The 12,750-nt window shown below is 40.6% G+C and overlaps 3 protein-coding genes across 4 annotated transcripts; 2 read left to right on the top strand and 1 right to left on the bottom strand.

Annotated features, from left to right (window-relative positions):
* Positions 1-88: 88 nt before the first annotated feature.
* LOC146564200 (uncharacterized) lies at positions 89-2,023 on the top strand. 2 transcript variants are annotated; one of them, XM_085291789.1, is made up of 3 exons: positions 89-451; positions 923-1,215; positions 1,408-2,023. In XM_085291789.1, the coding sequence occupies exons 1-3, from the start codon at positions 214-216 to the stop codon at positions 1,963-1,965; spliced, it is 1,089 nt and encodes a 362-aa protein (XP_085147915.1). In that variant the 5' UTR covers positions 89-213; the 3' UTR covers positions 1,966-2,023. The 2 variants fall into 2 exon arrangements, with proteins under 2 accessions (XP_085147915.1, XP_085147914.1); XM_085291788.1 differs by having other exon boundaries at positions 91-451; positions 1,405-2,023.
* A 1,233-nt stretch (positions 2,024-3,256) lies between these two features.
* emg1 (EMG1 N1-specific pseudouridine methyltransferase) lies at positions 3,257-5,794 on the bottom strand. The gene is made up of 5 exons (XM_085291790.1): positions 5,608-5,794; positions 5,360-5,461; positions 4,113-4,254; positions 3,749-3,954; positions 3,257-3,647 (listed from the first exon to the last, which is right to left on the bottom strand). The coding sequence occupies exons 1-5, from the start codon at positions 5,755-5,757 to the stop codon at positions 3,534-3,536; spliced, it is 714 nt and encodes a 237-aa protein (XP_085147916.1). The 5' UTR covers positions 5,758-5,794; the 3' UTR covers positions 3,257-3,533.
* A 173-nt stretch (positions 5,795-5,967) lies between these two features.
* On the top strand, positions 5,968-12,117 carry nop2 (NOP2 nucleolar protein homolog (yeast)). Its single transcript, XM_085291782.1, has 16 exons — positions 5,968-6,105; positions 6,618-6,745; positions 6,841-6,883; positions 6,963-7,027; positions 8,024-8,394; positions 8,666-8,876; positions 8,985-9,184; positions 9,356-9,445; positions 9,997-10,084; positions 10,169-10,309; positions 10,397-10,536; positions 10,629-10,718; positions 10,826-10,948; positions 11,041-11,138; positions 11,217-11,353; positions 11,448-12,117. Exons 2-16 carry the CDS (start codon positions 6,640-6,642, stop codon positions 11,861-11,863), a joined length of 2,319 nt encoding a protein of 772 aa, XP_085147908.1. The 5' UTR covers positions 5,968-6,105; positions 6,618-6,639; the 3' UTR covers positions 11,864-12,117.
* Positions 12,118-12,750: the final 633 nt, after the last annotated feature.

Here is a 12,750-nt window from a genome sequence, read left to right as displayed (position 1 = left end):
TACTTGAGTGGACCCATCAATTATTTTGAATAACTTCCTGACTCAGTTAAGGCTCTGGACCAGCAACTGAAGAACTGTTATTTTTCAAAATGTCACAAAATCAGCATTCCTATTTTAAACTCTGACCAATACCTGTCAGTGAAACTCAGTAGAGGAGTTTCCATCATTTCAGATTTCTTCCTTAATTATGAAATAGTGTGTAAACCTCAAAAAATGCGGAGGAAAGCCACTGTTACAAACTCCACGCAGCTGAGTGCACTGGGAAATGGTGCGAGCGAGAAGTCAGGAGAAAACACACATTTGAAGGTGATAAAACAGATAGAAAGACCTTCTAAAACTCCAGCTGGGAAAGGCCTCGGAAAAGCAGGAGCCAAACGTTTGGGCCGACTACTGAAACGAGCTATCCCTAACCAGGATGAGGCGACAGGAAAGGCGAACGCTTCTCTTCCCAGTGAGTCCCTGACGGTTCAGCTAAAGCTAAGCTAATCAGCCAACTGCTGAGGCTAGCTAAATTAATCCAAATTAAGAATTTATGTGTCTTTGATTTTAATTATTTTTAAATCTGCTTTAGATTTCAAACAATAAAAAATAATACTATGACACAGAATTTATTTCCAGGGTCTTTCCTGGTTCAAAATGGGTGGGGGGGCTATGCATTTTAGCAGCTGTTGATGAAGATGTTAAGATTTAGAGTACATAAAAGGGTCAGCTCAGTTTGGAGACAAAGTTATAGAGGCAAGGCTGAGAAGGTTTGGACATGTGCAGAGGAAGGATAGAGGATATACTGGACAAAGGATGCTGAACATTTAGCTGGTTCATAACAAAATACAACAGTGAGAATGGATGGAGACATTTGTACTATACTATAACTGGTTTGCACTGATCTGTGATTTGAATGTTATTTTCTTCATTGATTTTGCAGAGACTCCCGTCCGGCTTTTCAAGCATCAGATTCAAACAGAGGCTGGAAATGCACCCAAGACAAATTCCGCAAAGCCAACCTCGCCTCACATCTCCCAGCTCATCCTCAGTGTGGTTTCCCAGTGCAAACACAGAGGCGGCATCTCCATGGCAGAACTCAAACAGATGCTGGCAGCTGGAGGCTATGATGTGGCCAAGAACAACAGGCGAGTGAACATAGAGACCAAGAGGCTGGTTAACAACGAGACACTTGTACGAACTACAAGAAATGCATCATTCAGACTCAACCATAAGGTAATGCACCTTTAATCTTTGGTAACTGGTATTAGTTCAACTAAATGCAGCACTGCTGCGTGTAAGTTATGCATGTAGCTTATTGGCATTGTGGCTAAAAAGTGATTTTCTTGCCCGTGTGTTGCAGTATTACAGTGAGATTCTCAAAACAATTTCATGTCACATTAACTTTTACCCCCCGAAAAATAGAAGCTGACAGACATAATTCAAGTAAGGACGATCCCAGTGAAGACTCCAAAGCCAAAAGCAGAGCTGAAGCTGACTCCGAAAACAGCAACAAGCAAATCCCCCAAAGGAGCAGAGAACCAAAAGAGACGAGTATTAAAGCCAAACCAAACCAAACCAAAGAGCAAATCACACCAAACAAGGGCAACACCTCGAAAAGTTAGATCACCCAAACTAAAACCTAAGCCTCGCAGAATGGCGGTCACATCACCCAAACTAAAATGCAAGCCTCGCAGAATGGCGGTCACAGCGCACAAACTAACACGCAAAACTCGCAAAGCGGCAGCCAAATCACACAAACAAAGAAGGAAGACAACCAAAGGAAGAAAATCACCAAAACCTGCTGGCAAGAAACGCAGACCTGCAACAAACAGGGGCGCACGAGTTCGAAAGGTACCGAGGAAGGCTCAAAAGACTCGGAGACGCCGACCAAACCAAGTTCAAAATCGACATAAAAAGCAAGCAAGACGAAGGCTTCCAAAATCAAAGTTGAGATCGAGGAAAGGCACTTACTACTACCGCTAGGCTGAGTCTTCATGGTAAACAGTAATAAACAGAACCCCTTTTAGCATCCTGAAATACACATAGTTCTATGTTGTGTTTGTGTTCCCATATCATTTTTTCTTCACTTCACTGTACAGACCATAGATCGCATAAAACATGGACAGTTTTCAGATACAAGTTCTGAAAAGTGAAGCTTCAGTGGAAACTTGTCTTTCTTTTAAATGCTACTTGAATGCGATACCTGTGGTTGCAAAAATATCATGTATTGAGGTCAGAGAGACATGTGATCATTAACCATGTGATTGCCATTTTAAATGGGTGATAATGTAGGATCAAGTGAATAAGGCTTCAGTCACAAGAGCCTAGAGACAGTCTGTGGCTACCTGGCAACCACCAGTTGTGATTGAAAAATGAGTATTCCCTGGCCTATTATGAGTGGTTGTTGGAGGTTGATGGCAGTCTCTGGGACATTGATTGCTAAAGTACCCGACACACAGGCCTACAGGCTGTCAGTGATCTCCCTGGCAATCACCTGTTGTTAGGGAAAAAGGGTATATTTCCAGCATAAACCTCCTTGTGAATGCTTTGATCAGCAGCACATTTTTGCAGTTTGAATGGAAGTGATGAACTTATTGCCTTCAAAGTAAAACTTGCACCCTTTGAAATATATTGGCTGCAGCACTGAGGCTGAACTTTATTCTGAGGCAAACATTTGCCAGTTTTACTACTGCTAGACTAGTAGTTGGCAAATGCTGGCAGATAAACTAAAACTGCAGGCAACCATGGCAATCTGCTAGTAACCAGACCAAAGTGCTTTTAATGCAGCACCTTCTTTGCAACTGATTTTATCCTGGGAGAGCCGGCAACCTCGAGAAACCACTGTCAGCCAGTTGGAGAATACACGTCCCTAGCAACCGGTGATTGTATGACACCCAATATGGACTCTAAAAGCATTGTGCACATGACGTCACTTGAAAAACCTCACTAGGAGACAATTGCAAAACAGCTCTTAGACTTGACCTCTGAAGTCTTTAGAGGTCAAGTCTAATAAACTCTTGATGAGTTTATGGGCTGAGTCATGAGGCTTGGGTCATGTTGAATAAAATGTTATGTCATTTGTCAAACTGTGATCATTTCAGAAGGGAGTATTTTTCTGGTATCGTGGTTTCACAGTCAATTCTGTCTCTCATTACATTATCTTGATGCTTCGAAGCAGGACTTTATAATCAGTGGGTGACATCAAAGTAGCGATGTCCATCTTGTAGTTTATGGTTGTCTATGTGTGAAACTTTGCACAAATCAAGAGCAGTCGTTATTTAGTCACACATTTTAATGTAACTACAACAATCCATAATCAAAACTGCAATTGATACTGGTATAAAAATAACTGCCATGCTCCTGCATGGAAAAGGAACCAATGTGTCTTCCACATGGTGCTCACATGCCATCGAATACATATACAGGACAGTGTATACCAGGATAGAACATTGGGCATCAGTGGACACTCAGTCCAGTATTTCTAGTGCACTGAAATAAAGTCCATATAGTCAACTGTCTCTTTCCAGTCAGCATCAGCACTTTTCTATCCGTCACAGGATGCCCCACACCTCCTCAAAGGCAGAGCACATCTTGGCACAGGTCAGTGCTGCAGACAGGGGGTAGTTACTGATGGACACTGTCTTCTCTGTGTAGTCCACGTTAACCTAATAAGGACAGAGACATCAGTAACACACAAGGAGTATTTGACATAACTGTAACAGACTAAAAGAGTCTGTAAAAGAGAATGCCTCAATATATTTCTCACCGCTCCATGTGCGAATGCTCCAATCACCACTGCAGCTGGTCCCTCTGGTACCAAAGTCCGTGGGCACACGGCCTCTCCTGAAGAGAAGGAGGTGCTGATACGAGGGCAGCCGGGAGGTAGGTGATCAGACACTGGATTTTTAATCATCCTCAGGAGCTTCTGAGGACCATCAGCAGCCCTGACACTCAGCTTGTGCAGCAGCTGAACTAAGAAAGTAGAGAGAAGAAAGAAGAATTAGGAGAACAGTAATGGAGTGAAGGCTCACTTAAAGCCAGAACACATGGGAATAAGACTTAAGTACAATGCCTACAGCATGATCAGTATGTGTATTATCCATGCAGAAAAAATAACAGTTATAGTTTACCCATAAGGCCACAGAAACGTGTGAATGTTCTTGGGATGCGGGTCTGCGGGTTGATCTCGATTAAAGCGTTTTTCTCTGTGTGGATGTAAACCTGCAACAGCCCCGCCCTGTTCAACGGACTGTCCATCAGCATGAGCAAACACTGGAAATACACAGTTCAAAGTTAAAACCATTCATACAGCCCTTCATCACAAACATGCCACTACGCTTTATATAAGAAAACACAGACATAAAGGATAAATAAGAAAAAACACTCTAGTTAAATTTCAGACTTGATGTATTGATTTTTATTTCAATTTAATTTTACAATTTAGTTTCAGATTGCCTGCAAAGTATTTTGTTTCATTTTTCAGTTTCCTTATTAAGTGTTAGGCCAAGATATAAAAAGTTCAGGTAGGTAGGTATTACAATACAAACAAAAGGCAACTGACTCACATATCCCTGTCTCAATAAAATGCGCACAAAAGCGGCTCATGTCTGTTGTCCTACTTTTATTTTTGATAGTTTTTTTGGTTGTTTTGTTCCTAAAGTACTTCTTACACTACTTCATATTATTCTTACACTACTTAGTACTTTTTATTCATACTATACTGTTATATATGTGCACTATTCAGATTAGTGAAATATTACTGATGCAGTAGTATCAAAAGTCAGCTAATGAAACATGCTGGTTTTGTTTTTGTCTCTCAGTTACACTGTAATAGTTCCTAAGTAGTAGGATTTGAGCAGGTCCAGATGTTAGGGATGTTGAGTCAATGATACTGTATTTCTGTAACTATTAAAAAAACCCAATATGTCACAGATTATAAATATCACAGACTAAGACAAATTAATATGAATTAAGACCACAATACTGTGCATACAATAAGTACCAGAGTAAGGAGCACTAAAAAGTAATCATAAGGATCTATTTATTTCTAAAGGGGACTTTTGGAAAGCGTTAGATCCCAGAAACCATGCTACGCAAAAAAAAAAGAAAGAGAGAAAAAGATATGAATATGCTCTTTTAGCGCTTTGATTCATACTGGGGGAGGATTGCTCCCCAGATTACTTTTTAAATGCAGAAATAAAACTAAATGACAGGCTTGATGCTCAGTACTGTGCTATCAAACATGCACAGTATGTTTGATAGCACATAATTGCAATGACTTAAATGCAATGAAACTCCACTCTGGTTAACTGTGACAGACTGACAAACACAAGTGACGAATAAGGCTGTACATTATTATTGAGGAATGAGTGTTTACCTGATGTGTGATATCTGGTCTTATTTTTCCGGGATCTCTTCCACTTTTGATGATCATATTTTTGTGTTGGTCGCAATTTAACAGCTCAAATGTTTTCCCGACCTGAAATATGAAAAACAAGCCAAAAGCATGTATTAACTCGCCTTAAGTTAAGTTATTATTAAGCATCGTTGTTGGTGTCACTTCCACTAAAAACGGGTAGGGGTTGCATCACAACAACGCGCAAAGACAGCTCCATAGCGCCTTACCTTCACCGTCTCTAACGACGCTCCCTCCAGAATAACCACCAGCCTCCTCTCCGCCATGCGGTCGTGCAGGCTGCGGAGATGTTTGGCTGGTTTAGGCTCATATTCGTCCAAATGTTCAAGACCACGCTTCTTCCCATTACCCGCCGCCATGATGCCTTCCTCTGGACTGTCGCAGGAAGTTCACGTCACTGCAGAGGTGCGCGTTCACAGGTGAGTGTATTGCACATAAAAATTTCATTTGTGGGGTTTTTATGAAGGTAACTAGATTTTGAATATGTAATTATTTGGTAAAAAATCAGTCAGTTTTATCTTAATAAAATAAAACGTGTTTCCTCAGCGCCCTCGTTCTGCGCGCGCCACCCTTTCGTCACTATTGTGCGCCGGATGTCACGCTACAACGTGTTGAAGGAAATTTCACGTGTAGAAATTTTCGTCCTGCATCGCTCCACAATCACACTATAATTAGTGTCTGCGGACCTTAAAGTATCCGGTTTATTGGTGAGTATTTGAAGAATCGATGCTGCGATTCGCGCTGCAGCTAAAGAGCGGTTCAGTGGCGATAAGCTTTGAGTTGTAAGGGTATACTTTTTAAAACTGTGCGGTCAGGTAATGGCTGTGAAACTGGTCACAAGTTTTTAACGAGGCTGTTTGATAACAGTCTGATCATACATTAATATTTAAACAGTTTAATCCCCAGCAGATGAAGTGGGAGAATTTGTAATAAACGATTTATCATTTGTTATAACCAAACATATTTATTACTGTTTCAACAGTAAAGAGACCCTCTCTGTAACACTACATAATTTAATCACTGCTTATAATTATAAAGAGCATTGGTTGTGTTGGAGCTGAATTTATTGTACTGATGTTGGACGGTTTTCTTTCCCGCAGATCTCCATCCAAAACAGTTTTACTTTTTTTCTTCAATGACGCTCCTCTCTTTCAAATATACTGTATTTTTGGTTTTGTCTTAGGGTTTTAAAACACTCTTGCTGTGTTTTCTTTTTCAGACTGTCTGTGTAGAAGGAAATCATGGGTCGGAAGTTGGATCCCTCCAAGAAGTTGAAGAAAGGTCCGGGTAAAAAAACCCGGAAGCAGCAGGGAGCAGAGACAGAGTTGGCCAAGTTTATAACTGATGGTAACTATCCCTTTCCAAGTCAAAAGTTTCTGTTTTGGAGGTTTAGTAAAACACGCTGTCAACATTGTGTTATTTTTTATATTTAATCTTTGCAGAGGACACTGGATCAAAACGTCTCTCAAGTAGAGCCAGAAAAAGGTAAGAGGTGGACTGAGGATGTAACATGACATAAAGCAAATGTGTTTACAAGCTCCTAATTCATGTTAAAATGTTTCAGAGCTGCAAAGAGAATCCAGAGTTTGAAAAAGCCCAAAGATGTTGCTGAGGAAAAGCCTAAGAAAGGTAAACAATTAACTTTTGCTCAGTCTGGTCAACGCATGATTTAAATATTTGCCCAGATGCAAGCATGAGATTGTTGTTTTGATGGACCATCCTTCTCCAGTATCATTACAGCTATGTAAGCAGTTGTTTATTATTGATTATCAAGGGCAATTATGGGAATATCAGCAAGGGATAATGGTCCAAGGTGAACAGCCAGACTAAATGTGATTCATAAGCCTTCTATGGAAAAACAAGGATTGAAACATTTTACTTCACCCGGATTGAGGTTTCCGCGGCTCGTTGGCAGCATCTGCTGTTCATCCTCTTGGGTCTCACCACCTGAAGGAGGGGCCCAAGGGGTTCAGTGCTATGTCGATCAGGAGGTGGCCTTGTTAGTCTAATCCCAAGTTACTGAAACTGGTTTGTTAACCTCAGAATTTTGTTTATGAGTGAAGGGAGACAGGAGCAGGAGACTAGCAGAAGTATTGGTGCGTTAGCAGTTATGCAGCTCCTGTACTGGTTTACTGTTGTGTGAGCTTTGGGTAGTGACTGAAAGAATAAGATTGGTGATATAACCAGCAGAAATGAACTCCTTTTGAAGGCTGTCTGGACTCATCCTTAAAGTTCACGGTGAGGAGGTTGGTCATTCAGGAGGGGTTTTGAGTGGAGCCATTATTCCTGCACATGGAAAAAAGCTAGTTGAAGTGGTTAGGGCATCTCACCAGAAAGACTCTTTGGCACCTCCTAAGTGAGTTGTTTCAAGCCCGTTCCACTGGGTAGAGGTCCTGGAGCTATCCAGAGGCTTTTGAGCTTGCATCTCTCGGCTGGCTTGCTAACAGCTTGGTCCAGTCGTCAGTCCACTCACAATCCTGATAGGAAAACCGAAAGGGAATGGAGGGAGGGATGGATGGATATTGATTATTAATGCATCTTGTATGTGTCATGATTTCAGCAAGGAAATAAATGAATAAATACACATATATTTACAGTTTTGTCTTTCTTTCTTTCTCCCTAAAGGGTTCACAGATGAGAACAGCAAATGGTTGAAACCGTCAAAGAGGAAGCGCAAGATTGATGAACAAGAAAGTGAGGATGACAGTGATGAACACTGGGAAGAAGAAGATGATGATGAGGAGGAGGAAGAGGAAGAAAAGGTTGTAGAAAAGAAGGGAGGCAAAGACCAGCAGAAGAAGGGTGTAAAAGGAGTGAAAAAAGAGGCCGATGATGAAGACGATGATGATGGCGATGATGATGATGATGAAGGCGATGATGATGATGATGATGATGATGAAGGCGATGATGATGATGATGATGATGACATGGTTGATGACTATGGTGTTCAGGATGACAGCGATGAAGCAGCAGAAGATGACAGTGATGGAGAGGATGTATGTGCTCTTTCTAACCTTTTTTACCCTTTTTAATTTTTTTATTTTTTTTTAGTTTTATTCAGAAGCTGAAACGAAATATTCTTCCAGCCTGGAAATGTGAAGTTTGAAGCCTCATTTTATTAGAAAATTTTCACTTATGAGCTACAAAATCGGGAGAGTATTCTGTTTTCAGTGGCACTAGGCCTTATTACAGTTACATTTTTTAAGAGAACATTGTAGCAGAGGCTGGTTAACTTAGAGCTGTTTTTTTTTTTTTTTCTACCTCCAGCTTCTTCCCATTGAACGTGCAGCCAAGAAAGAAAAAAAGCAGAAAAAGTCCAAGGCTCCTGATAGTGATGAAGATGACGATGATGAAGAGGAGGAGGATGATGACGAGGAGGAGGAGGAACAGGAATCTGATGCTGACATGGATGAAGAAGATGAACTAAAAACAAACATTGACGAAGAAGATAAATTCAGGCTTCCTAAACCAGAGGAGGGTGAGTTTCAGTGAAGTTTTTGTCTTTTAGAGCAGCAAATGTGCAAAAAGAAATTCTCTGATTTTCTACAAACAATCAAAACGTATTTTTTTGGTCCACATTTTCTAGGACTTCTGCCTCTAGACCTGAAGGCAATCTATCAGCGGATAAAGGACAACATTGACCTCCTGTGCAATTTCTCAACAAAAAGAGAGGAGGGGAAAGACCGAGCAGACTACATCTCACTTCTGAAAAAAGATCTCTGCACCTATTACAGCTACAACGAGTTCCTCATTGAAAAATTTATGGACCTATTCCCTCTTTCAGAGGTGTGTTTTCTTCCGTGCATGGTTTTGGTTTGTTTTTTTTGGGTTTGTTTGTATGTTTTTTCATTAAATCCTGATTTAAAAGAATTCATGGATGCATTGATTTAAACATGCAAGGTCTAGCTGAGAATATCTATTTGACTCCAAACATTATATTTTCTTTCTGCCTTACAGCTGGTTGATTTCCTCGAGGCCAATGAAATTCATAGACCTGTCACTATTCGAACCAATACACTGAAAACAAGGAGGCGGGACCTTGCACAGGTAGGTGCCTGATCTTAAGAGACATGGACAAAATTGGCATTTAGAATGTTTGTCATGTGTGTCATGACTGTTAGCTATTTGGTAGTTTATTGCTTTAAAGATTGTATCTGTTGTGATATAGAATTGTTTTTGTTGAACAAAAATTTGGCAGCCAGGATGAAGAATTCTGTACTTAGGTTAGCATTTTCAGAAGAAGATCTATAGAATATTACATATATATTATATGTATTAATGGATTTACTGTTGATTATGGAGTTAAGAAGCAAAGTCTCACAAGCCTAAAAAGCAGTCATTGACATCTGCCAATGTGATGCATCCCCTGCCTGGTTGATACTTGGTTGCTGGATGTTGGTTGCTAGGTTAAAATCTGTTGCACAGAGGGAGCGGTGCCATAGGCCTCCTATTGAGGGCTGTGGTCACCCTTATTGTGGGAGGGGCCAACTTCTCAAACACTCACCAAGTTGTCATAAAAGGAAAAACTACTTAAATGACAGGAGGAAACTCAAGTCTTTACATATTGAATTCACTTGTTTGTGCTTTTCCTTGTTTAGGCTTTAATCAACAGAGGAGTGAACCTTGATCCACTGGGGAAATGGTCTAAAGTGGGGTTGGTTATCTATGACTCCTCAGTACCTATAGGTAGGTTTCAAAAGTTATGTAAGTGACCAACTTAAGCAATTAAGGATGCTGAGTGTGACTGCAGCTTCTTTACATGTTAACTAGGTGCAACTCCGGAGTATCTGGCCGGTCATTACATGCTCCAAGGAGCCTCCAGCTTTCTGCCAGTCATGGCGCTGTCTCCACAGGAGGGAGAGTTGGTATTAGACATGAGCTCAGCTCCAGGAGGAAAGACTACCTATATTGGTAAGATGTATTGCCTTTATTGCAAATTATGTTGTCATTTCACCCTTAAAAATAGTGGAGTCCTTATGCAGATGTTCTCACCCTTAGCTCAGCTGATGAGAAACACGGGGGTAATAGTGGCTAATGATGCCAATGCTGAAAGACTGAAGAGTGTGGTGGGAAACATCCACCGTCTGGGGGTCACCAACACTGTGGTCTGCAACTATGACGGCAGAGAGTTCCCAAAGGTATCCTGTCTAAATGTGTAGATCACCAATATCTGTGGGGTTAAGCCTTATTACAGTTCCAATGTTTTGACCTGTTGGAATTCTGCTTTAAGGTCATGGGTGGCTTTGATAGAGTGCTGCTTGATGCACCCTGCTCAGGCACAGGCGTCATTGCTAAAGATCCAGCTGTGAAGACGAGCAAGGTAAAAACCAAGAAAGAAACTTTTTCTGTCTTTATATACACACACGTCTGTTTGCTTTAAGTAGTGTGCTAATACTTGTTTCTTTTTGCCCTTCTGTTCACTGACAGGATGAGGTGGATATCAATCGTTGTGCTCACTTGCAGAAAGAATTGATTCTGTCTGCCATCGACTCGGTCAATGCTGATTCCCCATCGGGAGGATATCTGGTCTACTGCACGTGTTCAATAACTGTATGTGGAAACTCTGAATTTCTACCAAATTTATGTACAAACATAGTAAATATCAGACGAGCTTGGTAAGTGATTGCATTTTTTTCAACTAGGTGGAGGAGAATGAATGGGTGGTGGACTACGCTTTAAAGAAAAGAAACGTCAAATTAGTTCCCACAGGACTCGACTTTGGCAAGGAAGGCTTCACCAAGTAAGTTGGATAACCAGTGTTATTATTTTAGGAGCAAGTAAGAAATTGAATAAAACATGAATATTTTCCTTCTTTTAGTTTCAAAAAGTTCAGGTTCCATCCAACTCTGCGACTCACGCGACGATTTTACTCTCACTCCCACAACATGGATGGATTCTTTGTGGCCAAGCTGAAGAAGTTCTCCAACATTATTCCAACTGCACCACCAGGGAATGGTAAGAGTTTTTGTCATAGCTTCATGCCTACGTTTATCATGATATTTTCCCTTTCATCACTAAGTAACATCTGTCTTTGTTGTTGTTGTTGTAGAAGATGAGAAGGCAGAGGCTCCTGAGACGACAGCGGCCACAGAAGCTCCTGAAGAGAAAAGGTCCAAGAGCGACAAGACAAAGAAGACTGTCCTCAACAAGGCAGGCGGCCTGAAGCAAGAAAACAAAGCCAATGGAACAGCAGTCACGAAAAAAGCAATCATCAACTCACAAGGCAAAAAGGAGTTGCATACTGGACCAAAAAAGGCAAAAGTCGCCAAGATGGATGGAGAAACTGTGAAGGGCACAGAAGCCAAGAAGGCAACAGATGATGGTAAAGCATCAAAAGCTGACATAAAGGAAGGAAGCAGGTTTGAGAAAAAGCAGGCCACAAAGAGGAAAACACCCATGAAGGCCAAGAACAGAATGGGGAAGAATAAATTCAACAAGTTGAAGCACATGTTGCAAAAACAATAAACAAAAGTGACAGTGTGTTAAATGCATGTTTGGATTATATTAAAGCTTTGTTACACACCTGGATCCACCTCTGTCTGATGAAGCTGCTCTGTTTGTGCAGCAATTGTGTCAAACGTGATTGTAACATGGCTGCGTGCTGATGATTGGACTCACAAACAATGCCCCTACTAAAGCTGGAGCTTTCTTTTTTTTTATTTCTGTATACAGATTCAATGCTTTCCATAATCCTGTGAGAAATAAATCTTTTAAGAACATTTAATACTGACCTATGAATCATTCACACACAAAAGAGGCACCTAACTCAAAGGATGAAACAGTGTTGTGTCCAAACATATCAGATTATTCTCAAAAAGCTTGTAGTTAAAAACTTCTTTTAGTGCAGTGTGTCCTTAAAAAAAATTAGAGGAAATTGGACAAATGGAGGAGTGGTGGGTATAAAAAAAAATCTACTGCAGATGAACAGTGTTTAAAAGTAATTTTCTTAAAAAACTAACAAATCCAGCAAAGACTTGACTTGGGACCTGAGAGGTCCTTCTGAATCCATCTGTTTGCTGAAGGGGCATCAGAAGTCTCAGCAGTTCTCGACGGCCACCGTTCCATTGTCTAAAGAAGGGAAATGGGGAAAAAGCTGAGGTATGCCAAATTAGACAAGAACTGGACTGAAAATCAGTGGAAACCGGTCTTACAGACTCACAAATCCAAATTTGAAATTTTTGGTTCAGATCATCACCACTTATGTTTACATGTGTTCCAGTAAATTGCTGCATCTATTTCACATTTTCAGAAAATATAAAGAAATTTCCTGTAATATGTGTTGTAATTTCACAAGGTTGTTTCATTTATTTATTTTCATTCAGTCACCTAAAGACGTTTATTTTTTTATTCTT

Source organism: Mchenga conophoros, linkage group LG11 (genome assembly GCF_057382185.1).
Source record: "Mchenga conophoros isolate Kocher_MC1m ecotype Shallow Benthic linkage group LG11, M_conophoros_male_GT1.1, whole genome shotgun sequence".
Taxonomy (NCBI): domain Eukaryota; kingdom Metazoa; phylum Chordata; class Actinopteri; order Cichliformes; family Cichlidae; genus Mchenga; species Mchenga conophoros.
This window is presented reverse-complemented; position numbering and strand designations above follow the sequence as displayed.

Bases quoted from the DNA above. Each gene is read 5' to 3' on its own strand.
- LOC146564200 (XM_085291788.1), top strand. From the start codon at position 214: ATGCGGAGGAAAGCCACTGTTACAAACTCCACGCAGCTGAGTGCACTG. The intron at 452-922 runs GTGAGTCCCTGA...TTGATTTTGCAG, and splicing joins GGCGAACGCTTCTCTTCCCA to AGACTCCCGTCCGGCTTTTC. The intron at 1,216-1,404 runs GTAATGCACCTT...CCCGAAAAATAG, and splicing joins CATTCAGACTCAACCATAAG to AAGCTGACAGACATAATTCA.
- emg1 (XM_085291790.1), bottom strand. From the start codon at position 5,757: ATGGCGGCGGGTAATGGGAAGAAGCGTGGTCTTGAACATTTGGACGAA. The intron at 5,462-5,607 runs GTAAGGCGCTAT...TTCATATTTCAG, and splicing joins CGTCGTTAGAGACGGTGAAG to GTCGGGAAAACATTTGAGCT. The intron at 3,648-3,748 runs GTGAGAAATATA...TGTCCTTATTAG, and splicing joins GAGCATTCGCACATGGAGCG to GTTAACGTGGACTACACAGA.
- nop2 (XM_085291782.1), top strand. From the start codon at position 6,640: ATGGGTCGGAAGTTGGATCCCTCCAAGAAGTTGAAGAAAGGTCCGGGT. The intron at 8,877-8,984 runs GTGAGTTTCAGT...CACATTTTCTAG, and splicing joins GCTTCCTAAACCAGAGGAGG to GACTTCTGCCTCTAGACCTG. The intron at 10,949-11,040 runs GTATGTGGAAAC...TTTTTCAACTAG, and splicing joins ACTGCACGTGTTCAATAACT to GTGGAGGAGAATGAATGGGT.